Here is a 25,307-nt window from a genome sequence, read left to right as displayed (position 1 = left end):
CTACATAGCGACGCTTGTGAATCTAGCAGAGTGAACACCAGGCCGTCATCCGGGCCCAGTTCTGGTTCCGGTGCAGGCAACAAACGTCGTACCCCCACAAATACAAGTTTCCGAAGGTAGGGGAAAGGAAATGAGGTGCACAACAACGGGAGACGGGCCGAGTCGAACCGGTTCCACATAGTGGAAATGCAGCAATAGAGGAATTAGTAAAGAGTCTGTAGTTTCACTGTCACTGTATCATCTGTTATTATTTGTACATAGTGTAAATGTTATATTTTCTGTGCAGATGGAAATATAAAAGACAGTTAATGCAAACACACCCGTTTGTACTCTTTTAGTCCCTCACCCAATGAGAATCGATAAGAGAATCAGATCAATAAGCAAAATCGATAATGGAATCAGAATCGTTAAATTCTTATCGATTCCCATCCCTAATCCACGACCCAAATTCCCTAATTGATAAAAGTTAAACTTCTCAAATTGATCTAATAAAAAGATTGTGTGTTTTGAACCTGAGATACTACAGAATATCACAGTATGAAAGCACAGAAGGCCAGTTTAATGATAAACCAAACAGACCAGCAGGTGGTGATGATAAATCTGGAAATATTCCCTTTAACACTAGATTAGGTCCATTTGTGTCCATTTCTGGTTCTGCACATTGGCCTGAGAGTGGTTTCGACCGGCTCTATATGTAAAGTGTCATGAGGTAACTTTTGTTATGATTTGGCGCTATACAAATAAAATTTGATTGATTGATTGATTTTTAACCTGAAACTGTTGTTTTTCCTGCTGTTCGTACTTCATATATATCAGATTGGACCTAAATACAGACACAAATGCATATGCAAATGTATTTACTAAACTTACAAACTTAATGTTGGACTAGGACTTTTACATGGAATTGTATAAGAGAATGTGGACCAGACCAGACCAGAATCACTCAAGGTCCATGTTAATACCAGGTCTGAACTGGATCTTCAGAGCTCCTGGACTGGACATTCTTGGTGGAAACGCGACTTACATTACGATGTATTGTATGTTACGTGGGTACCAGATGGATGGGGACTCTACTATATGAGCTTAAAGACAGTTACGAGCAAAAAGTTTTACAAAAAAAGTGAACATTAAGGTTCCAAAAATGACAAAGATAGCTCTAAATAATGTGATTTTAGGACATTTTGGTACAAACTTAATGACATGTGGACTCTCCCGTCTGCTTGGTACTCTTAAACACTGACAATCTTTAAAAGCCACTAAAATATTTAACTATCATCTGTGTGAATGGGGTTTACTGTCACAAATAGGCTTTAAAATGAGTGTGAGTGGTATTTTTTTTCCACACTGGACGTTTGTTTTTAATTTAGACTGTTAATTGGCGCTAAATCTGATGGATGCAGCCCATCTTACATCAGAGTTTAACCGTCGTTGCTATAAAATGCGGTTTGTTCATGTGTCGTTACTGTCTCTGCACTGTTACAGTCATTATCCAAAGTGTGACGACAGCGTTGGTGAAGCTTAGAAACCAAACTGTAAAAGCTTTTAAAATGTGGACAATCAGTCACACAGGGCGGTGAGAAAAAAGTCACTTTAGGGTCATTCTACATAGAGAAGAAGTGATATTAATGAAAATGTACCAATTCAGGCACTGTTTTCCATGAATTTACCTTCAGATGCAAAGGAATTTTTATGCTCAGTACTGAAATACCTGACCTAGTGGAGGTTTTCAGTCTCCACACGTTCGAGGCATTTAGAACTTCGTCTTAATCACATCCGTCCCGTCTTGTCTGATCAGTATCCGATCAATCTGTTGATTGATCACAGGGACCATGTCGATCACAAACTAATCAAACCCCACCACAGCCAGTTCAGATTTCAGTGGTTTCACGTAGTCAAGTTCGTGGTTGATTTTTCGATGAAGTGCCTGCTGTTGTTTCTGTGTTAAAATAAGATGAAGCAGTTTGTAATCCTAGTTTCCCTGTTTGATCGCTTGTACATCGCTGGAAATCTTTGTACTTCTTTTTTGTAACAGAGTGATTTCAGATTTCATATGGACATTTCCCTATTAAATACAACCTTTTCATAACTCTGACTGTTTCATTTCATGTGTTTGGAAAGAATGTCTGTGTGAATGATACGTTAACCCTTAAAAACCAAAACCATCTACTGATCTAAACTGTTTAATATACCTGTTGATCCACTAACCCTATCAATACATGGAAATAATTGGTGTAAAATACAGTTATTCATCTTTTCATGGTCATCAGATGTGACCCATTTGGACGTTCAGAGGTTCTGTAGTTACCATGGAAACACCGTCATCTACAGCATTGATTCACCAGTGAAACTCATGGATTTTGATCAGTGACAGTGGATGGACACACTGGGTTTATGTTAATGATAGATTTTGCTGAAAAAGTCAGTTTTTCTTCTGTTTTGGGATGGATGGATGGATGGATGGATGGACTTTATGTATCCCAAACTGGGAAGTTACAGACGTATACATATAATAACCTTTGCATTTATTCTGAGCTTTAACATCTACAGTGAATTACACATGGGGAAATCCATAAGCTTGGAAATGAAAAATACAGAGGTTCATATTTTAAACAGATAAACCACTCAACGTTTACATGTAGAAAAAATTGCTCTGGAAGGTTCCACAAAGTTGTATGTCTTAAGGTCACAACTGATTCAACAGGTGATTTTATAACGTGACAAACTATTAAAACCAGGAAAATGTAGGAGAGTATACATTTTAGGTGATTTGTGTTCTTCTTGCAAGAAAATTCCAACAAGAATACAAAGGTGAAAACCTGGTCCATTTGTTTCCAGCGGGAATCATTTCAATGTAACACACAACAGTGTATTAGCCGATAGCAGAAGTTTATTTCACATAAAACCAAGTTATGATCCGAAAACTGCAGAAGTAAGACACAATTCATCATCATCTCTTCATAATGTGACCATTATTTTTGTTGTTCTTTGTCTTCAGTGAGTTTTATCGGTAGAAATAATCCTTGTACTGTTGGATCTGTCTGGTGTTAGCTTAGCACTGTTAGCTTAGTTTTGCGGAGTTTGTCTCATTGTTCTGTTTTTCTAAATTATTCCTCACGTGCACTGGTGTCAGACTGTTGGACTGGTTTAGATATCTGACCATTTAGGTTCTTCTTTTTTGAGTTGTGCTCTGTTTTCTGAAAATTGCTTTTATCGGGTATTTAGCTGACCTTATTCCGGTCACGTTGCGTTACCATGGCAACACAGACACTGCGGCTGCCTTCGTTACCAGGGCAACCGGGCTTAAGCGGTTCTTATTTGTTCATTTCGTTGATTGCCTTGTACTCTTTGGTTACTTTGTTCAGTATTTAACTTATTTTGTTGATTATTTTGCTCATTTTTGTCATTTTGTCAATTATCTGGTTCATTGTGTTAATTATTGCTTATTTTGTTGATTATTTTGTAAAAATTAAGTTGATTATTTTGCTCATTTTTCTTCATTTTGTTGTTTGTTTGTTCATTTTGTCCCCTGCTGGTGAGAGTTTGTAACACCAATACCACAGAGAATCCCTTTGAATGTTAAAGATGTTACGCATTTTGTGTGTGTGTGTGTGTGTATATATATATATATATATATATATATATATATATATATATATATATATACAGGGTGGGGAAGCAAAATTTACAATATTTTGAGGCAGGGATTGAAAGACAGTGTATGACCAATTAGTTTGTTGAAAGTCATGAGAATTTATTTGCCACAAGAAAATTTACATAATAGAAAATGTTTTTTATTCTATGTGTCCTCCTTCTTTCTCAATAACTGCCTTCACACACTTCCTGAAACTTGCGTAAGTGTTCCTCAAATATGTGACAACAATAGGTGACAACTTCTCCCATTCTTCTTTAATAGTATCTTCCAGACTTTCTCGTAATAGTTTTGCTCATAGTCATTCTCTTCTTTCCATTCTAAACTGTCTTTATGGACACTCCAACTATTTTTGAAATCTCCTTTGGTGTGACGAGTGCATTCAGCAAATCACACACTCTTTGACGTTTACTTTCCTGATTACTCATATGGGCAAAAGTTTCTGAAAAGGTATGGATAATAGTGTTAGGTATGATTATGACATCAATATATGTTTGGTTTCAAAACAATTGACGAAGGGTCTGCTGAGAAAAAACAACTAAATGTTCATTGTAAATTTTGCTTCCCCACCGTGTGTGTATATATATATATATACACACACACACACACACACACACACACACACACACATGTATATATATATATATATACATACACACATATATATACATATATACACATATATATATATATATTTTTTTTTCATCACTTTATACTATTTTACATAAAAATGACATATATTAATAGATCACTTGAGTCACTTTAAACACTTTACTCCCTATGTCTCTTATCTGTATAATAAATTTTTATTATTTTCCTGTTATTCTGCAGCTATATTGGATATTTCATCTTTAGATCAGTGTGATGTATGTGCACTGTAAAAAAAAATAAATCTGTAATTTAACTGAATTTTTGTTTATTTTACAGATTTTTCCTGTATTTTCAAGATACAGGAAAATATCAATGAAATTCCAAAAATGGACTGGGATTTTACATGTCAAATGTAAAATAACCTGAAAAAACTCTAACTGTGAATAACCATAAAATTTACATTTTTTAAAAGATTTTTTTTTCTTTTTTCACAGAAAATACAGTTAAAATACATTTGCAAATGTATCAGAATTTCACAAATATTTCTTTTCTATGTATGAGATTAAACTGTTAATTTAAATTTTAATACTGTAAAAAAAAAAAAAATAAAACAAGATAAAATTACTGACAATTAACCGCAAAAGAAGTATTTGTAAGTTTAACAAGACTTGTTTGTTAATTGACAAATATCTTGTGTAATTATGGGAGATTTCACAACAAAAATGTTGAATAAATGTGTTTTTGTGAACGTATAACATGTATAAGCACTGATAAATTGTCCAAATACCGTTTTTATCAGTGGATTGTACAACTTAGTCTCATTGAAAATTATTTATATATATATTTATAGGTAATTTGATTGTTTTAATACATGTAAATATTCTTTGTTAAACATTAAAAAGTAAAAAAAAAAAAAAAAAAAAAGCAACATTTAATGTAAAGTTAGGGCAAAAAACTGTATTTTAATTATGGAAAATTACTGTATTTTTATGAGATGGTTATTTTCTGTTGTTTTCCAGTATTTTTTTTTTCGCACCCCTGCTGCCCGAATATTACTTTTTTTTTTTTTTTTACAGTGTGGGACGCACGTGTTTTTGTTCACGGAGGCGTCCCGTCCATGAAAGAGTTAGTGTCTTTTCAGGGAATAAATCCAGCCCCCTTCGGTCCTCCTCCTCCTCCTCCTCCTCCTCCTCCTCTGTGAAGGTTGTACAGCTGGCAATTTACAGACAATAACGGCTGAAGGAGTAATTGGCAGCTAAGTGGACGCACCGTGGACCGGTTAATGTGCGTAAAATACCGCACGGCGCGGACTCTTCACGCGTGTTTCTTTGTTTTTCTGTGGAGTTGAACTTTCCGCATGTGGATAAATTAAAGAGCGGCTCCCTCACTCTCCACTGGAACCGTTATAACCTCCTCATAAGAGACCACACAAGGTAAGAAAAAACAGAAGAAAAAAACATGAAAAATCTGACTTTTTGTTGAAATAATGAAGAATGGAGCCACTCTGCAGGCCCATAACCTACTTATTTTTTATGGAAAACCTTTAAAAAAAAACAAAAAACTGGGATATCTTTGTTAAAAAATAGATCCAAATGAAGCAGTAAATGGGTCCAGACTGGGTTTCTCTGCACAGTTTTAGGTCTGGACAAGATAAAAATGGGAGGAATGCTGTAACAGGAAACAAAAATTTGTTTCCAAAGCCAAATATTTAGACTTGGAAAAGAGTCCAGTGTGGTCTGATGTGTGAGTGTTACACAAGTTACTGAAAAGCACCATTCATTATAAGAAAAGGTTACAACTCTGGTGGATGTACATGGACAGTGGAGTGTTTTCAGCATCTGCATTACAAATGTACATGTGTGTTTTGATTCATGGATCCAAATATGGACTGATTACTTGGTTTTACAACTTAACAATATCAGCAGATCTTTGCTCCAGTTGTTACAGTTAACTGGAATTTTTCCACTTTATTGGAGAAAAATAGCTTGAAATATTATGAAAGTCACACCTAGAATCACCTACATTTAGGTCAATTTCATGTTCAGTGTATTTACTACTATGTTGAATGAGAAAAATGTATCTAAAGTAGAAGAACTGTTGATTTTTTTTCTTCAACACTAGTGACATTGGCTTATATCAGTCTCATTTTTTTTCTTCGACACCAGTGACATTGGCTTATATCAGTCTCTTGGTCGACCCCAAGTCCAGGAAAGTCAGTCCTCAGGTGATCTGAAGTGAATACCTGCAGTAAAAAGATTAAAAAAAAAAAAAAAAAAGAGAGAGAGAGAGAAACAGTGGAATTCTGAGAAGTACAACCTAAAGGACTATCCAGGGACCCTGAAGTATCCATGGTATGTTTAAGGCTCCAACTGATGGTTTATAGGGATGCTGAGAAATACTTCTAATCAGTCTAAAAGTGACTTTATAGGAGAAAAATAGATTCAAATATTATGAAAGTCACACCTAGAATCACGTACATTTTGGTCAATTTCATGTTCAGTGTATTTACTACTATGTTCAATGAGAAAAATGTATCTAAAGTCAAACTGTTGATTTTTTTTTTCTTCGACACCAGTGATATTGGCTTTTTTTAAGTTAAAACATTATTATATCAGTCTCTTGGTCGACCCCTAGTCCAGGACAGTCATTCCTCGGGTGATCTAAAGTGAATATCTACAGTAAAAAGATAAAAAACAAAAGAGAAACCGTTGAATTCTGAGAAGTACAACCTACAGGACTATCCAGGGACCCTGAAGTATCCGTGGTATGTTTAAGGCTCCAACTGACTGTTTATAGAGATGTTGAGAAATAGTAGCTGAAATGAAAAAAATCACATCTGTAATCACTTACATTTTTGACATTTTTTTTTTTTTAGTTACTGATGTATTTACTCATTAGTCTGATTTATTTGTTCAGTTCCAGAGTTTTACAGATTATAATAAAAAGTCAAAAACTGTGTGAAACATCACGATGTCAGTTTCTTGGGCAACGGTTTCCAGGTTTTAGATGAACTGTTGGTTTTTATCTTTTGTTCAAAGATAAAACCAAGGAGTGAAGTTACTCCTACTGTTTTTATAACTGCTGTTATCGTTCTGCTGCTGCTGTCATGTCACATTTAAGGCTGCGGATGGATGGATGGATGGATGGATGGATGGATGGATGGATGGATGGATGGATGGATAGATAGATAGATAGATAGATAGATAGATAGATAGATAGATAGATAGATAGATAGATAGATAGATAGATAGATAGATAGATAGATAGATACTTTATTCATCCCATAGGGAAATTTACAGGTTCCAGCAGTATCACAAATGATAATATCATTATCAATTAATCAATGACTTGCTTGTTAAGACAAACAGATTAACTGGTATTTGCTCCGACAGTGACTCATGGATGCTTTCCTCAACTACAATTTATGACTTTATGTGAAAATAACAGCACATAATGTATAATATCATGCCTAAAATCTGCTCTACATTCACTAGTATTTATTGTTCTGACTTAGACGTGCTGTTGACAAATCAAAAATTCCTTGACTTTTATGACTGAATTGATTTTTATTGTTGGGTTTTTGCTTGTAGGAATTATTTCCGGTACATCTACCTTTAAAAATCCATAAGTGGTTGACGTTCAGTCCAGGGTCGTAAATGTTGTAGAAGTCTAAACTGTTAACTTCTACCTGTTTCCATGGGTCATTTAGGGCTGAAAATGTGTATTTTCTCAGTTCATTCATCTGTTAATTTCCTTTTCAATTAATATGTAGATGTGTTTGGTTTTAAAATGTTAGAAAAAGGTGAAAAATACAGACCTGATCAAAATCTTAAGACCAGTTGAAAAATAGCTAGAATTTACCTTTTGCACATTTGGATCTTAATGAGGTTTTAAGTAGAGCTACAATATACAAAAGCAAGAAGGGGGAGTGAGACAAAAAGCACTTTGAAAAAGTCATTTATTGAAAACAACAAGTAAACTGAAATAGGCTGTTTATCAGCTGATCAAAAGTTTAAGACCGCAGGCTATAAAAGCCAAAATCTGCTCAAAATTCTCATTTTCTGTCGGGCATTCACACGGTCATGCCCTCCTGATGGCTAAAGCTAAGAAGCTTTCTCTTCTTGAACGTGGTCGGATCGTCGAGCTGCATAAGCAAGGCCTCTCGCAGCGTGCCATTGCTGCTGAGGTTGGACGCAGTAAGACAGTCATTCTAAATTTTTTGACAGATCCTGAGCATTATGGAACAAAAAAGTCAAGTGGTAGACCCAAAAAAATTACACCTGCGCTGAGCCGGAGGATCCCATTGACTGTCCGTCAAGACACAGGGCGGTCCTCGACCCAAATGAAGGCCCTTACTGGTGCCGACTGCAGCGCAATAACCATCAGACGGCATCTGCGGGAAAAGGGTTTCAAAAACAAAAACGAATTCCAAGACCTCGTCTCCTACAACGCCACAAAACTGCCCGTTTAGACTTTGCCAGGGAGCATCAAACATGGGACATTGAAAGGTGGAAAAAAGTTTTATTCTCTGATGAGAAAAAATTGAACCTTGACGGTCCAGATGGCTTCCAACGTTACTGGCATGACAAGGAGATCCCACCTGAGATGTTTTCTACCCGGCACAGTGGAGGGGGGTCCATCATGATCTGGGGTGCTTTTTCATTCAGTGGAACACTGGAGCTTCAGGTGGTGCAGGGTCGTCAAACGGCGGCTGGTTACGTGCAGATGTTGCAGCGGGCATCCCTCATGACTGAGGGCCCTCGTCTGTGTGGTAACAGCTGGGTTTAAAAACAGGACAACGCTGCAGTTCATACTGCTCGCTTGACGAAGGACTTCTTCAGGGAGAATAACGTCACTCTTTTGGACCATCCTGCATGTTCCCCTGATTTAAATCCCATAGAGAACATTTGGGGATGGATGGCAAGGAAGTTTATAAAAATGGCCATCAGTTCCAGACAGTTGATGCCCTTCGTGAAGCCATCTTCACCACTTGGAGCAATGTTCCCACCAGCCTCCTGGAAACACTCGCATCAAGCATGCCCAAACGAATTTTTGAAGTGATTAACAAGAACGGTGGAGCTACTCATTACTGAGTCCTACTGAGAAAATTTTTTTGTTCTGGTTTGGAGAGTTTTTTGTAATTTTTTGAGCGACGGTCTTAAACTTTTGATCAGCTGATAAACAGCCTATTTCAGTTTACTTGTTGTTTTCAATAAATGACTTTTTCAAAGTGCTTTTGGTCTCACTCCCCCTTCTTGCTTTTGTATATTGTAGCTCTACTTAAAACCTCATTAAGATCCAAATGTGCAAAAGGTAAATTCTAGCTATTTTTCAACTGGTCTTAAGATTTTGATCAGGTCTGTATCAACCAAATCTATAGACGATGTCTTCAAATGTCCTGTTTGGATCAAAAGTCAAAGATACTCAGTTTACTGTCAGAGAGGAAGAAAGAAAAAAAGAGAAAAGGCTGACTGATTTAATGATCTTTGCAGCTTTACAGGTGTTGGGAATGTTTCTATTGTTTCAAAGGATGAAAATCATTCCCTTAGAAATTTTTTTATGGTTCCAACATTTGGTTGCTGTGACGTGGTGTTCAGCTCAGCAGTTTTTTAGACTGAAGCCTTCTTAATTTCAGACATGGATGATGGGATTTCAGAGCCAAAAACAACAAGGGGCTCATATTTTAACCCATAAAGACCCAGAGATACTTTTGTGGCAACTCACAAATGAAATTTTCTCTATATTTAACCTTCATTAAGTTATTTATCACCATTTATTGTAATCTTATCCTCTTTATTTTTTGTTTTTTCAGTATAATTCAAGTATTTTCTATATTTTATGAACTGATCATGTAGATGTTCATAAAAGCTCAGGTTAAAGTTCAGGGTTATTATCAGAAACAGAGAAAACTGAAGAAAAACTGACTTTCAGTAAATCCATGGGTTTTACTGGTGAATCAATGCTGTAGAAGATGATGGTGTTTCCACGGTAACTACGGAGCCTCTGAACGTCCAAATATGGTCATATCTGATGACCATGAAAAGATTAAGAACTGTATCTAACACCAATTATTTCCATGTATTGATAGGATTAGTGGATCAACAGGAATTAAACAGTTTAGATCAGCAGATGGTTTTGGTTGACTGTGGATGTTTGGGTTTTTATGGGTTAAGCAATTCATCACTATTTGTTACTATGGATATGGTTACATGATGTTTTTTAAATCTGATTTATTTTTCCAGAAGAAATTAATTCGGAACTAAAGTATTTTCTCTTCTGTTTCCATGGAAATGTTAAACCTGAATAAAGGTTTACATCAGGTATTAATGAGGTAGATCAGTGAGCTAAAGGGTTTGCGCTGCAGTGCTCACGTTGCCTTGTTCTCGCAGCCCTTCTGTTAGCTTAGCTTAGCCCTTCTGTTAGCTTAGCTTAGCATAGTCACTGCATTTCCATGGTCACACATAGCCAGTTTTTTAAAGGTGATTTGTTGTCTTTTGTAAGTGATTTTCTGAAATCCGATTCTCTCTAATTATTTCTTTAGATCCGCGACTTACTGCACTCATACAATCTTGGGACTGTTGTTTTGACGGAAGTTGGAAAATCTTTTTGTTGGAAGGGATGCATGCGCTAAATTACCTTTGCTTTACCGTTTTAGCTTTGCATTAGTTTTTATTTCCCCAGATTTTCTTACTGCAGTAAGTCACATGGCCATGATTTGAGCTTCAATTTGTGATCATATTGACCCCAGCGGACTAAAGGAATGATTATGGAGAACCGAATTTCACAAAATCACTCATAAAATACTACGGACGGATCACCCATGAAAGCCTGGCTACGTCTGACCATAGGAATGAAGCCATTATGCTAAACTAGGCTAAGATAAGCTAAGCTAACGGAAGGGCTGCAGTAAGGCAATCAGTGCACTGCAGTGCAAACTGATTTGCCAACTTAACGAACTCATTAGTGCATGACAAATGAATGAATAAAACACAAGTGGTGAACTCTTCCTTCAGGGTTTTCCAGGCTGGTAGATCCCATCAGAATAGCACACTGGAGCGCTTTGGGAAGACTAGACTGCACTGCATATTCTTCCACCAGCGCAGAATGTGTGCGTCATCGCGACAGGACAAGACAACGAGCATGTGCAGAATGGAAGGAATAAAGTCCAAACGGAATAAAGGGTTTACCTGTCCCAGGAATAATTTGGGTCGGAATTAAAAGGGGATTAAACCAGTGACTTTCATCGGGTTTAAATTTAATCCGAACTTTTCTTTTTCAACTGGAATAAGGTGTTTACATGGGCATCTGAAATAGGATCGAACCTTTAATCAGATTAAACCAGGAATAAAAGCTGTCATGTAAACGCACGGAATATCATCCTTTGTATTTTGTGTTTTTTCAGTATAATGCAAGTATTTTTCTATATGTCATTCACTGATCATGTAGATGTTCATTAAAGCTCAGATTAAAGTTGAGGGTTATTATATCAGAAACAGAGAAAACTGACAGAAAAACAAGCATCTATAACTATGGTCATTTACTGTGAAGTACAGGTTGGAGCAGAAAAAGGTCTAAATAAAGGCTAAATCAAAATCGATTTGCAAAAATTCTATATGTCTATACATTTATGGTCCTACACATGATCATTCTTTAGTTTAGTTGTTGAAATAAGCATCTTCCTCCCAAACTGAGAATAAGAAACTTAACCCTTAAACACCTAGAACTATATTTCTAGTGACTTCCAAACAGATTTATCACAATTTATTATATTTTCCACTCCGTTTTGCATTTTTCAGTGTAAATCATGTATTTCCCTATATTTAATTCACTGATCATGTAGATGTTCATTAAAGCTCAGAGTAAATCCAAAGGTTATTATATCAAAACTGAGAAAAACTGTCTTTTTCACTCCAATCTCATTAACTGAACATAAACCCAGTGTGTCCATCCACTGTCATTGATCCAACTCCATGGGTTTTACTGGTGAATCAATGTTGTAAAAGATGACGGTGTTTCCACGGTAACTACAGAGCCTCTGAACGTCCAAATATGGTCATATCTGATGACCATGAAAAGATGAAGAACTGTATTTTACGTAGATTATTTCCATGTTTTGATAGGATTAGTGGATCAACAGGTATGAAACAGTTTAGATCAGTAGATGGTTTAGGTTAAAGGAGGATGTTTGGGTTTTTACAGCTTAAGGATAAAGTTTCCCTAAGTTCCTCAGAGGTGGACAACGTGCTCCAACAGAACCAGGATCTGCTTTCACTGTGTTTCCTCCAGTTTCCCTTCTGGTCCTGATTAGCAAACAAGTAAAGAGGAAAGAGTGTGTGTTCAGTGGGAATGTGAACACGCAGATGAAGCCCAACTGTGTGAACTGTGTCAAAGCAAACAGTGGCGCTGATCCGGGGGTGGGGGGGCTGCTGCCTGGTTGATTTTAGCTTTTCACAAGACCTCATCCATGAACTCATCGGTATGGAGAGTCAGCGAGGGCCGAGTTAGACAGAGTTTCACTCAAAGCGGGCTGGGCGACATCCAGCAGTTTAATAAAGGTGGACTGAACTGTCATAGATCCGACAAAAGAACATGCACTCACATTTCCATCTGCTGCTGTTTGGAGAATATGAACAGAACTGAATAGATCTGTACTGGAACTATGAAAATCCATTTAGCAGCAAAAACATTTAAAGGGCTCATATTTGTATAAATCAGGGTCTCAAACATGCGGCCCGGGGCCCAAATGCAGCCCGCCAAAGGTTCCATTCCGGCCCCTGGGATGAATTTACAGAGTGCAAAAATTCCACAGTCAAGGCTGTGGAACTCATTTTAGTTCAGGTTCCACATACAGACCAATATGATCTACAGTCAAATAATAACAGCAGAAGAACCCACAAAAAAGAATGACTCCAGATTTTCTTACACTATGTCTATAAATAATGACAACTTCAAATTTTTGTCTTTGTTTTAGTGCAAAAACTAACATTAAATTATGAAAGTATTTACTTTTACAAACTATCCTGTAACAATAAAATGTGAATAACCTGAACAAATATGAACAACCTGAAATGTCTAAAGAAAATTCAGCACAATTTGAACTCTTTTCTTCCTGTTCCTCAGTGTTTAGTGTCTTTGTAGATCTGATCCATAATGCACATGGAGAAATGAGAAGTTGAGGCAGAATACTGTTAAAACTGCATTCATTTTTCTTAAGAAATTTCCGTTTTTTCAGGTTATTCACAGCTTTTTTGTTTGGATAGTTTATAAAAGTAAGTATTATCATAATTTAATGTTTTGGGTTTTTTGCACTAAAACAAAGACAAAAATTTGGAGTTGTCATTATTTATAGATTATTCTGTTATTATTTTACTGGTCCAACCCACTGGAAATCAAATTGGGCTGAATGTGGAACCTGAAAGAACATGAGTTTGAGAGCCCAGCCCACTTTTCTTAGTCTGTGGTTAATTTCTTTGTGTATTTGGACCCTAACAGTTCATACAGTTTGAATTTGAACCCTCCAGATGCTACTAGGAGATGCCAAAAGACACATGCACCACTCTTTAAAATATTAATTTAAATTAAAAATAAAAATATACAGTATGTGTTTTCAGTCATGTATTTTTTATACATAAATTTCACTGTTTATCCTTCAAACATACACATTTATCCGTGACTCTATAGTTAAAGTCAGACATGTTTCTGTCTTTTCCACTGATAGTTGGGGTGATGCTTTTGGACCAGAGGTGGAGGTAGTGCGGATAGATCACATGGTATTAAACAAATAGGAAATCAGTGTAAATGCTGAAAGATGTCAATGTTACCACTCAAAGGTCTTGATTCTTTTGTGGATGTGACGTTTACTCCTGTGGGTGGTCCCAAGGTTCTAATAGTTTTGAATTTTTCATTATAGTTTAGTTTTATTTAGTTTTGACTTTTTTTTTTCTCTAATTCAGTTAGTTTTAATTTGTTTTTAGAGCAGGTTTGCTAGTTTTTATTGGTTTTCATTTTTTCTAAATGCTTAGTTTTAGTTTAGTTTTAGTATTAATTTTAGTTTTGTCGTATCTTTTCTCTTCTTCTCCGTCATATTCAAATAAATCCCAGACAGGACTCTGCTGCTTTCTCCCAACTTTAGTCTCCACTATTGCAGCATATAAGCTTAAAAAACAATCCAAACGCCACGGCAGGCTAAGACATGGCGTTCACACTGAAGACGCGTCAGATTCACCATTACAAACGTTCATGAGGTTTATTATCCATATCACAAGCATAGGAAACAAGCACTTACTTCAGTCGTCGTATATTCAATGGTGTGCAAAGATACCCTCATGGCCAGTGACAAAGACAACAGTGACGGTGATAACGATGATAATGACGGTCAACAGAAAGTTTCTCCCCAGGCTCACCCCGCCGCCATGATCCGGGCGACTTACACATCCAGGTGAGCGCAGGGACTTAATAGACAACACCACACCCACAGTGCCACACATAACAGGTGCCAATATCATGACGTCACACAAACAAGAGAAAAACCAAAAAACACCACACGGTGCTTATGGCTCCTACATCCATGTTTCCAGGTAGAGTGGGGACCAGAAGACGACTGGAAACCACAAGTGACGGGCCGTGGAGTTCTGTGTGGTGCCGCGAGCTAAAATTTCTGTGTGGAGTTTGCATGTTCTCACCGTGGTTGTGTGGGTTCTCTCTGGATACTCTGGCTCCTCCCAGCATCCAAACACATGCAATGATTGGTTAATGGGTTAATCTAAATTGCCCATAGGTGTGAATGTGACAGTGATTTTTTGTTTCTGTATGTTCAACCCTGTGATGAACTGGAGACATGTCCAGGGTGAAACCCACCATCACCTATAAGTAGATAGGCTCCAGCGACCCTAGTGAGGATAAAGTGTGTTCAGAAAATGAATGAATAAATGTTAATTGATAAATATCCTCCTGACACCCAGCAATGCATTTTTGTCCTCTGTAGTGGAGAAGAGTTTTACAGCTTTACTTTAAAATAAAAAAATACATAATGTCCACTGAAAAGGACATTATATTAAAAATAAATAAATAAATAAATAAATAAATATGAAAAAACTGTTGCATCATGCTATTTCCAATTAAGGTAATTTAATGTAAAATGGCAAAAATATTTACTTACTGGGTGTCAGGAGGATATAAGAATAACTGGCAGATTAATCGGTAATTAGTTATTGAATACACATATAATACATGCATACATACATACACATATTACAAGTACAAAAATAAAGTTCAGGGAAGACAGGATGAAAATATGCAGCATAAAACATGAAGGGTGTCTTGAAGAATTTTTGATTTATCACAACTTGGGCCTTGTCCATCATCATAACTATATTCACTAATGCAGTTGAACATGAGTGAGTGAATGTTTATCTAAACCACAGGTGTCAAACATGCGGCCCAGAAGCCAAAACCGGCCCGCCAAAGTTTCCAATCTGGCCTGCAGGATGAATTTGCAAAATGCAAATTAGGCCTTCAAACTCAAAAATAATATCAGAAGAACCTATAAATAATGACAACACCATTTTTTCCTTTGATTTAGTGCAAAAAACATTAGATTATGAAAATATTTACATTAACAAACTATCCTTTAACAATAAAATGTGAATAACCCGAACATATGAACAACCTGAAATGTCTAAAGAAAATTAAGGGCAATTTTAACAATATTCTGCCTGTTACTAAATGTTTTGTGCCTTTGTAGATCTGATCTGTAATGCACATGCATAAATGATAAGGCATAATATTGATAAAACTGTTCTTATATTTCGTAACAAATTTTGTTTTTTCAGGTTATTCACATCCTTTTTGTTTGGATAGTTTGTAAATCTAAATATTGGCATAGATGAATGTTATTTTTCACACTAAAACCGTTTGGAGTTGTCATTATTTATTGGCTCTCATGCTGTTATTTTACTGGTCCGGCCCACTTCAGATGAAACTGGACTGAATGTGGAACCTGGAAGAAAATGAGTTTGACCCCCTGATCTAAACCCTCTGCTTTCGTATGGATTTATAAATCTAATCTATAAATATAGGTCAAATATCTCAATCTCAATAAAATGCTGTAAATTGCATATCAGTATTGTCATCTTCAGTGAGCAGACATGTTCACTGCAGACATGCTGGTCTGTGGTCAGTCAGAGGGCCCAGGTGTTTCTGATCCCATCATGTGTTCCGTTTAGTTTCCCCTGGAGGTTCAGAGTCTGCACCGTTCCGCAGCCTCAAACTGACTGAACTAAATGGAACCCTGAGATTTTTACTGACATACACCTGTGTGTTTCCTGCTTTAACATCTAAATGTCTGCTGTGGAAACTGAAAGGACTGATAGAATATTCGGTATGTTTACAGTTTCATTCTTATATTTAGAGTTATACCGGGTAATATGAAACTCCAGGAGCTTTAGCATTAGCTGTATGGTGTTTTTGCGCTAAAGGGTAAATATGAGGATATTAAAAGTCTAAAATATGAATCCAGGGGAATCCAGAGCATGGCTAAAAACATTTATATTTACAAAATGGAAAACTTTTCACTTTTTTTCAGGTCCCAAGCTAAAATACCAAACCATTGTTAGCTTGTTGCCATGTTAGCATAACGTAGTTAGCATTTTGCTCTAGTATAAAGAGGTGAATGTTCAGTCACAAGAAAATTTACATCAACAGAGCTATTTTTCCTATATTCATTCATTTCCTACATTAAAAAAGCAACATAATTCAGTCTTTTCCCTTTATATTCATTGCTACTGTCAACAAACTTTTCTTGAGTGGAAAATAAGCGCAAAGTTGTTGAGTATGTAGCATTAGCATAAAAGCTAGTTACATGTCTGTCATGTTAGATTGAATATAATGATCAAAAAACCTCTTTACTTCTATATAGTGAAGCCATAACAGAAAGTTAGTTGAAATATCTGTGCATGTTCTTGTTCCTTTCACAGATAAACAGAAAAAAATAATGTAATTCTGGTTGTTAGGCCGATATGTTATAATTACCATCAGTTTTATTTTTGCTTTTTGGGTTTAGCCTCTTTTTTTTAAATTTTATTTTAGTATATATGAATGAATGAATGAATGAATGAATGACTTTTTATTGTGTCCTGCAAAAGAATATGCTCAGCCCTTATATGGGCTTGTAAGACACCAAAAATATAAACCAAAGCCAAATACCAGACAATAGGCACAATAGATAGAAACAAGAAAATGTACTGACTGATTTAAACAAACACATCTGCCACTTTTTCCAGGCTTTACAAACAAATAATGCTAATTTATGTACATTTGAACTAAACAACCATCTCATGTTGTCATCAGTTCTCCAGAACATATCAGGATTTTGGATAAACATCTCATTAAACAAAGATGTTCTCAGTTTGTCATATAGAGGACAATTCAAAAAAAGAAAATGTGATTCATTTTCTACTTCCCCCAAATCACACAGTCCACAAAGTCTGTTTTCTTCTGGTGTTTGGGTAAATCTCCCAGTTTCTAAGGCCAAGGGAAGGATTCCTGTATGCAACTGAACAATTAGGAACCTTTGGTTCCTGGTCAAGTTTGTGCCGATATGAAACTCTGTTTTATATGTGTTTTTCAGTTGAATGTACAGGGTGGGGAAGCAAAATTTACAATATTTTGAGGCAGGGATTGAAAGACAGTGTATGACCAATTAGTTTATTTAAAGTCATGAGAATTTATTTGCCACAAGAAAATTTACATAATAGAAAATGTTTTTATTCTATGTGTCCTCCTTCTTTCTCAGTAACTGCCTTCACACGCTTCCTGAAACTTGCGCAAGTGTTCCTCAAATATTCGGGTGGCAACTTCTCCCATTCTTCTTTAATAGTATCTTCCAGACTTTCTCGTAATAGTTTTGCTCATAGTCATTCTCTTCTTTCCATTATAAACAGTCTTTATGGACACTCCAACTATTTTTGAAATCTCCTTTGGTGTGACGAGTGCATTCAGCAAATCACACACTCTTTGACATTTGCTTTCCTGATTACTCATATGGGCAAAAGTTTCTGAAAAGGTATGGATAATAGTGTTAGGTATGATTATGACATCAATATATGTTTGGTTTCAAAACAATTGACGTAGTGCCTGCTGAGAAAAAACAACTAAATGTTCATTGTAAATTTTGCTTCCCCACCCTGTACGTCTGCAGCTTTGGTTTAGCCAGGATCCCATAATTAACTCCAAAATCAACAAATATCTTTACTCTGATAAATTTCTGAGCCAACAATGAAGGTCAATAAATTTCTAATCAGCAAGTAATTTAGGATATAGTCAGTCATGGAGAAGTAGTCAGATCTTCTGCTCAAGTACAAGTAGAAAAAATCTGTGTAAAAATGATTTTTACAAGTAAAAATCCTGCTTTCAATAAACTCATGGAAAACTAGAAAAGTACTCACATAAAAATTTACTTCAAGTACCAAAAGTAAAAGTACAGAATGACCTGTTCATACAAATGTATATGACTAGATCGCAGTTATTGTGGGCTTAATATGTCCATTGTTAATATTGCAACTGTTAGTATTAGAATCCATTTTAATGGTGACTTGATTTTTATACAGTAATAATAGGAATCGGCTAAGTACACTGTAAAGTTAGCTGTAATAAATACATTTGACCCAAGTACCAGCCAGTAGAAATGGAAATACTCACATAAACTACCTCAAAATTGTACTTAAGCGGTTGAATAAATATGTATGAACATATGCGCCCTTTCATCCGCTGTGAAATGGGACTCAGACACGCATTCACTCTCAGACATGTTATGGAACGTGTGCCTTCAGTTTGCGGTCTCTGTACAAACACACCACACTACTGTATGTGTGTTTCTACAGGATCAACCCCCCACACGCTGAGAGCCGGACTCTCTGTCAGGTCATCAATAGCCTTTCTATGTCGGATTCATTACCCACCCAGAGCCGTAGAGGGAGGTTATGCAAAGGGAGCCATATTCAGGGAAAAGGTGACGTATTAGGTCAACAACGTCCACTTTTCACCAGGTTTTTTTTCCTTTTTTGAGGGTCTAAGGATAAAGGGGTTTGTATACTGTACTCTCAGGAAAGAATTTCATTTAATATGAATGAATGAGTGGATGAATGATGGGAAAATGTTTGATGTAAAGGTCCAGTGTGTCAGAGTTAAGGGGGTTCAGGACGATCTAACTGCAGAGATGGAACATAATACAGGTAGCCAATTGTCATTAGTGGAAAATTGCATGAAAATGAGAATAGTTGTGCTTTTGCGATTGTACAATAAGCTGCTTTTGTCAACAGAGGATGCAGGTTGTTCACAGTCAGACAGGTTGCATGATTCTACAGGAGGTCAGAGTTTTTTTCCTTTTAACATCAGACAAGATGAAGATGATGACGAAGGACAAAACTGGACCAGATCAGGCAAGGCAAGGCAGATTTATTAGTATAGCACAATTCATACACAGGGCAATTCACAGTGCTTTACAAAAATAGGAAAGAGGTTAAAAAACACACAATTACAATTAAAACATAATCAATAAAACATAAATGATAATCTATTAAAGCAAAGTAAAAGAGGAGAGTGCAGATAAAACCCTTTCAGTCATTCTGTGCCCAGTTGAACAGAGCCGTTTTCAGCCTGGACTTAAACATTATCACAGTAGAGGTCTGTCTCACATCATCAGTTCAGATGAAATAAAACGGAATAAGATAATACAAAATAATATCTGCATTTTAATCAGTCATGAAGGTGAAGCAGCAACAAGTCACTAATTGATTGACCTGGATTTGATGTTTCAGGTACAGCTTCTTTACACAAACACAATAAACATGAACAAAATGGAGTGAGATGCCACTGTTTAACAATCTCTCCATTTTCCCTTAAAAATCTCAGTTTTTGCAGCCTAAAACATTATTTGCATGTGGACGAGAGACACAAACAGAGAGAAAAGTATCTGTTTTGCTCGATATCTGCATACGTGTGGACAGGATTAAAATCAGAATGGAGATGTGTTGATCTGGGTTCCATAGTTAATTTCAGGATTTACTGATGTACAAATTAGTCTGACTTTATTAAGTTGTCAAACCCTGCATCCTAAGTTAAATGGTTTCTCTTTTTACCATTTGATATGTGTCACCTACTAAGTTTGAGTTAAAGATAATATCCCTTTAACCCAAAAGGACCCAGTGTGACATTTGTGTCACTTCCCAAATTATTTTTTCTCTGTATTTAACCATCCTTAAATGATTTATGACCATTTATTGTAATAATTACTCTGTATTTTGTAGGGGTTTTTTTCAGTGAAAATCAGGTATTTTTCAATATTAATTTACTAATCATGTAAATGTTCATAAAAGCTCAGAGTACAGTTGAGGATTACTATATCAAAAATAGAGAAACTGAAGAAAAAGTGACTTTTTCAGCAAAATCTACCCCCGGCCCCCTTTTTTGTTAAATTTTGTTAAATAAGTGACTTTTTCAACAAGATATATCAGTAACTTAACACAAAACAAATGTCTACAACTACTATCATTTGTCAAATGGGTTTATTTATTTATTTATTTATTTATTTCAATTTTGTTCCGTGTGTGGCTTTTTTCTGTTGTTGTTGCTTATTGTTTTTTGTTTTTGTTTTTTAATTCATTTTGTTCATTTTGTTGATTACTTTGGCTGTTTTTGTTCATATTCTTGCTTATTTTTTTTATTCTTTTTTTACTTAATACTAGTTACATTTTTGCTTATTTTTTCATGTTAGTTGGTAGTTAGTTGGTAAATTTTTTAATTCATTTTGGTTCATTTTAGTTATTATTTAAACATAAACCCAGTGTGTCCATCCACTGTCATTGATCCAACTCCATGGGTTTTACTTTTGTTTTTCTTCATTTTGTTGCTTATTTTGGTTCATTTTTTCATTCAATTTTTTCTTCAATTTTGTTCTGTTTGTGGCTTATTTCACTCATATCCCTTATTATTTTGTTGTATTTTGTTCATATTATTGATCGCTTTGGCTGTTTTTGTTCATTTTGTTTATTTAATTCTTTTTTACTTCATTTTAGTACAATTTTTTGCTTATTTTTTTTCACATTTTTTTAATTCATTTTACTTATTAACATATATAAAACCAAGTGTGTCCATCCACTGTCACTGATCCAACTCCATGGGTTTTACTTGTGAATCAATATTGTAGAAGATGATGGTGTTTCCATGGTAACTACGGAGCCTCAGAACGTCCAGATGGATCATATCTGATGACCATGAAAAGACAAATAGTTTAGTGAATCAACAGGGATTAAATAGATATCAGTAAATTATTTTGGTAGATGATGGATGTTTGGGTCTTTATGGGTTAAGCTAAAAAGCCCAGAATGGACAAAAAAACTCCAATGTTTCTTTGCAGTCCCCATAGGTGAGGGTGAGGGGGGGTATTCAGTCAGTTACAATCTGCACTGTCACCACTAGGTGTCACTAAATGCCAAACACCACACCCATAACTATACATTCATAGAAAAGCTATAAACTATGTGATCTACAAGCTGCTAATTTCACCAACGTAAACATCCCATGGTGCCCTACACATGTTTAAATGTTCCCTGTGATCCGTCTCCACATCAGAGTCCAGTAAACACCGAGCAGATGGTTTCAATCGAACTCCTGGAGCAGCTCTGACTCTGACATCAGCTCTACCCGTACGCTGTGCATATTTTCAGCTCGCTCTTGAGTGTTTGGCTTTAACCACATCTACAGTCGGGCCACAAATGAAAGTGGAAACCTAGTGGGCGTGGCCTCCTGCAGAAGGCTCCCATCCATAGGACACAGGGGCTCCGTCAGAGGTTGGATGAAAATGGGGTGAATCAGAAACTATGTGGACAAAAGTATGTGGACACGTTGAATCCAGGTGTTTCTTTTCTAACAGGGGTCTGGGATACAAAACAATAATGACTAATGTCAGAATATAGTTTGTATATTATGGGATAAATATCATTGCTTTGGTTAGTTTGGGTTAAATTGTTATCTTTGCTTCCAGGGACTTCATTTCTCTCAACATTGATTTTTTTTATTTTATTTTTTTTATCCATGACAATGATTTTAAATGTTCTACCTCTAAATTTCTAAAATAGTTTTCATGCTCTGACTGTAAATAGTAATTTTCTACCACTCTGTCATTATTCTGTTCTTTCTGTTCATTGCACTTCTTATTTATCTTTATTCTTAATTTTATTTCCAATTTTGTTAATTTCATTAATTTTGCTGATTTTATTTATTTATTTATTTATTTATTTATTTATTTTTACAGATGCTTATATTTGTTCATTTTGTTTTGTTTTGTTTTTTTTTGTTGCTTTTTTTATTACCTATTTTGTTTCTTATATTTGTGATTTTTACTCATTTTTTATTATCTATTTATGAAGCTGACATCCCCCCCCCCCCTTTTTTTGGTAATTTATGTTAATTATATTTATTATTTAGGTTTAGTTGCTTATTTATGTTGATAATTATTCATTTTCTTGCCTATTTTGTTGAGTTTTTACTATTATTATCTATCTACTCTCTTCTCATTTTTTGGGGTTTTTTCTCACATTACTTGTATTTTTTATTGGATTTTTTAAAATATTGTTTTTCTATCTATCTATCTATCTATCTATCTATCTATCTATCTATCTATCTATCTATCTATCTATCTATCTATCTATCTATCTATCTATCTATCTATCTATCTATCTATCTATCTATCTATCTATCTATCTATTTCAACACAACTAAGGGAGGAAAAATCACTTCATGCGACTAAAAACTTGGGAATTTTTCTTCAAATTTGCCATTTTCATAAACATTTCGTTGAACTACTTTCTTCACATCTGACTGAGGAAGAAAAATCTACCATTAAACTTTATATATGGACAAAAGTATTGGGACACATCATGGCTACAGCTGTAAGATGTTCTGTTCATGATGATTATAGATATAAAGATCAAAAGAAGAAAAGAAACCAAAACACTAAACAGGACTGTCACAGGTTTGGTTAGGACCCAAGTGCAGTACACCAGGTGTAGAATCAGCTCAGAAATGTCTTATTGAAGTCACAGAAATAGGGAAAGCAGAGTGAGTATAATGGGGAGCAGGTGAAGAGACAGAAAACAGGTCAGACACGAGGACCGAGGCGAAATGACGTGGTCTAAATCAGGGAGGGGTCGGGAACAGGAAAGAGAGTTCAGATAATGCTGGAGAGTCAGTGAGGCTTGTATACTGGACTGACTGGGAATGAGCTGCAGCTGGGTGTGCAGATGAGGACAGCTGGTCTGATAAGGTGGGTGTGGCCAGCAGGATGAGTGACAGGGAGCAGACAGGTGGGATGGATTCAGATTCAGATTCAGATTCAGATTTAGACTACTTTATTAATCCCCAAAGGGCAATTCAGTTCACAGGTACCCTGCCTTATTGGATGTCCAAACAATTAGGGACAAACAAACAAATGCAAAACGTTCCTAGCAGCATATGACAGCCACATACACACATTCACCTGTTAGTACCAAGGTTATTATTGTTAATGAAAACTAACGAAATGACAAAAACTACAACTGAAAAAACATTTTCGTTAACTGAAATAAATAAAAACTATAATTAAAAGAAAAAAAACCATAACTAACTGAAACTGTATTGTGTGTTTACAAAACTAACTAAAATGTATAAAAATTATGGATAAAATTCCCTTCGTTTTCATCTTTGTCAATGTCAGATTGATATAAAATCGATTTATTTCGCTCTAGCAATTTTATCTGCTGGCCCCATACGACACTTGACGGTCCATCACTTGTGTTCACTTGTGGTTTCCATGAAAAAAGGTGAACGACACGCACATCTAAAATTAGAGGTGTGCTGGATCCCAAAAAAGTAGAACGTTTTTTCTCACTTGTGGTTTTCAGTCATCTTCTGGTCCCCACTCTACCTGGAAACATGGAGACTAAAGTTGGGAGAAAGCAGCAGAGTCCTGTCTGGGATTTATTTTAATACGACGGAGAAGAAGAGAAAAGATACGACAAAACTAAAATTAATACTAAAACTAAGCATTTAGAAAAAAATGAAAACCAGTAAAAACTAGCAAACCTGCTCTAAAAACGAATTAAAACTAACTGAATTAGAGAAAAAAAAGTCCAAACTAAATAAAACTAAACTATAATGAAAAATCCAAAACTATTAGAACCTTGGTTAGTACCCACAGAACTGCAACCGGGGAATAAGTTCAACAGTGAAATGAAATGACTAAGATGCTAAAAAAAAGAATAAAAACACAATAAATAGCAAATCAGATCACCTGGAATGAGTTTGGCTGATCAGGTGTGGCATGGGGAGGGAGAGGACAGCAGCAGGGAGTCCCAGTGTTGTAGATGAAGTGACAGGATCAGGGAGGAGATGGCAGGGAAGCAAACTGGGACAAGGTCAACAAGGTCAACAGGGTCAACTCACCTTCTGCTGTTGTCTCTGTCTTCTCTTTTCCAGCTGTAATAATGGACAGATCCACACACAGACGTCTGTTAACGTTGCTTCTATCAGGGTTATTGCTGCCATGCTGCTGCGCCCAAACCACGCCCTCCAACGCACCAACACCCACGCCCACGCCAGCGTCCTCACCGTCCCCGTCCCCTCAGGCCCAGACCGAGCGCCTGAAGGTCCGACTGGCCGGATACCCCCGCAAACACAACGAGGGCCGGGTGGAGCTCTTCTACAAGGGGGAGTGGGGAACCATCTGCGACGACGACTTCACCATAACCAACGCACACGTGCTCTGCCGCCAGCTGGGCTTCGTGTCAGCCACTGGGTGGACCCACAGCGCCAAGTACGGCAAAGGCCAAGGTAGGAAGGGCATCGTGGGAGTTTAAGACTCAGTAGTGCCCTGCAGTTGGGGTATTCACTGGTATCACTGATATATTGAAAGAGATTTTACACATGAAGATCAGAGTCTGGACTTTGGCAGGTGGACTCGGCCTTCATCGGCCATGTTATATTTCCACAAAGTTATGTCAGACACTTAAACTCAGAGCAGAAGCTTTGGCCG

The 25,307-nt window shown here is 36.3% G+C and overlaps 1 protein-coding gene across 5 annotated transcripts in view; it reads left to right on the top strand.

Annotated features, from left to right (window-relative positions):
- Positions 1 to 5,442: 5,442 nt before the first annotated feature.
- Positions 5,443 to 25,307, top strand: part of loxl3b (lysyl oxidase-like 3b) — a 72,041-nt gene continuing 52,176 nt past the window's right edge. For all 5 annotated transcript variants that reach the window (XM_030127520.1, XM_030127519.1, XM_030127518.1 and 2 more), the window contains exons 1-2: positions 5,443 to 5,673; positions 24,752 to 25,105. In XM_030127520.1, the coding sequence (XP_029983380.1) occupies positions 24,760 to 25,105 (346 nt within the window). In that variant the 5' untranslated portion in view covers positions 5,443 to 5,673; positions 24,752 to 24,759. The remainder of the gene's footprint in view (positions 5,674 to 24,751; positions 25,106 to 25,307) is intronic.

This window comes from Sphaeramia orbicularis, chromosome 22, assembly GCF_902148855.1.
Source record: "Sphaeramia orbicularis chromosome 22, fSphaOr1.1, whole genome shotgun sequence".
Lineage (NCBI taxonomy): Eukaryota > Metazoa > Chordata > Actinopteri > Kurtiformes > Apogonidae > Sphaeramia > Sphaeramia orbicularis.
Note: the sequence above shows the minus strand (reverse complement) of the source record. Positions and strands in the feature narration are given on the sequence as shown.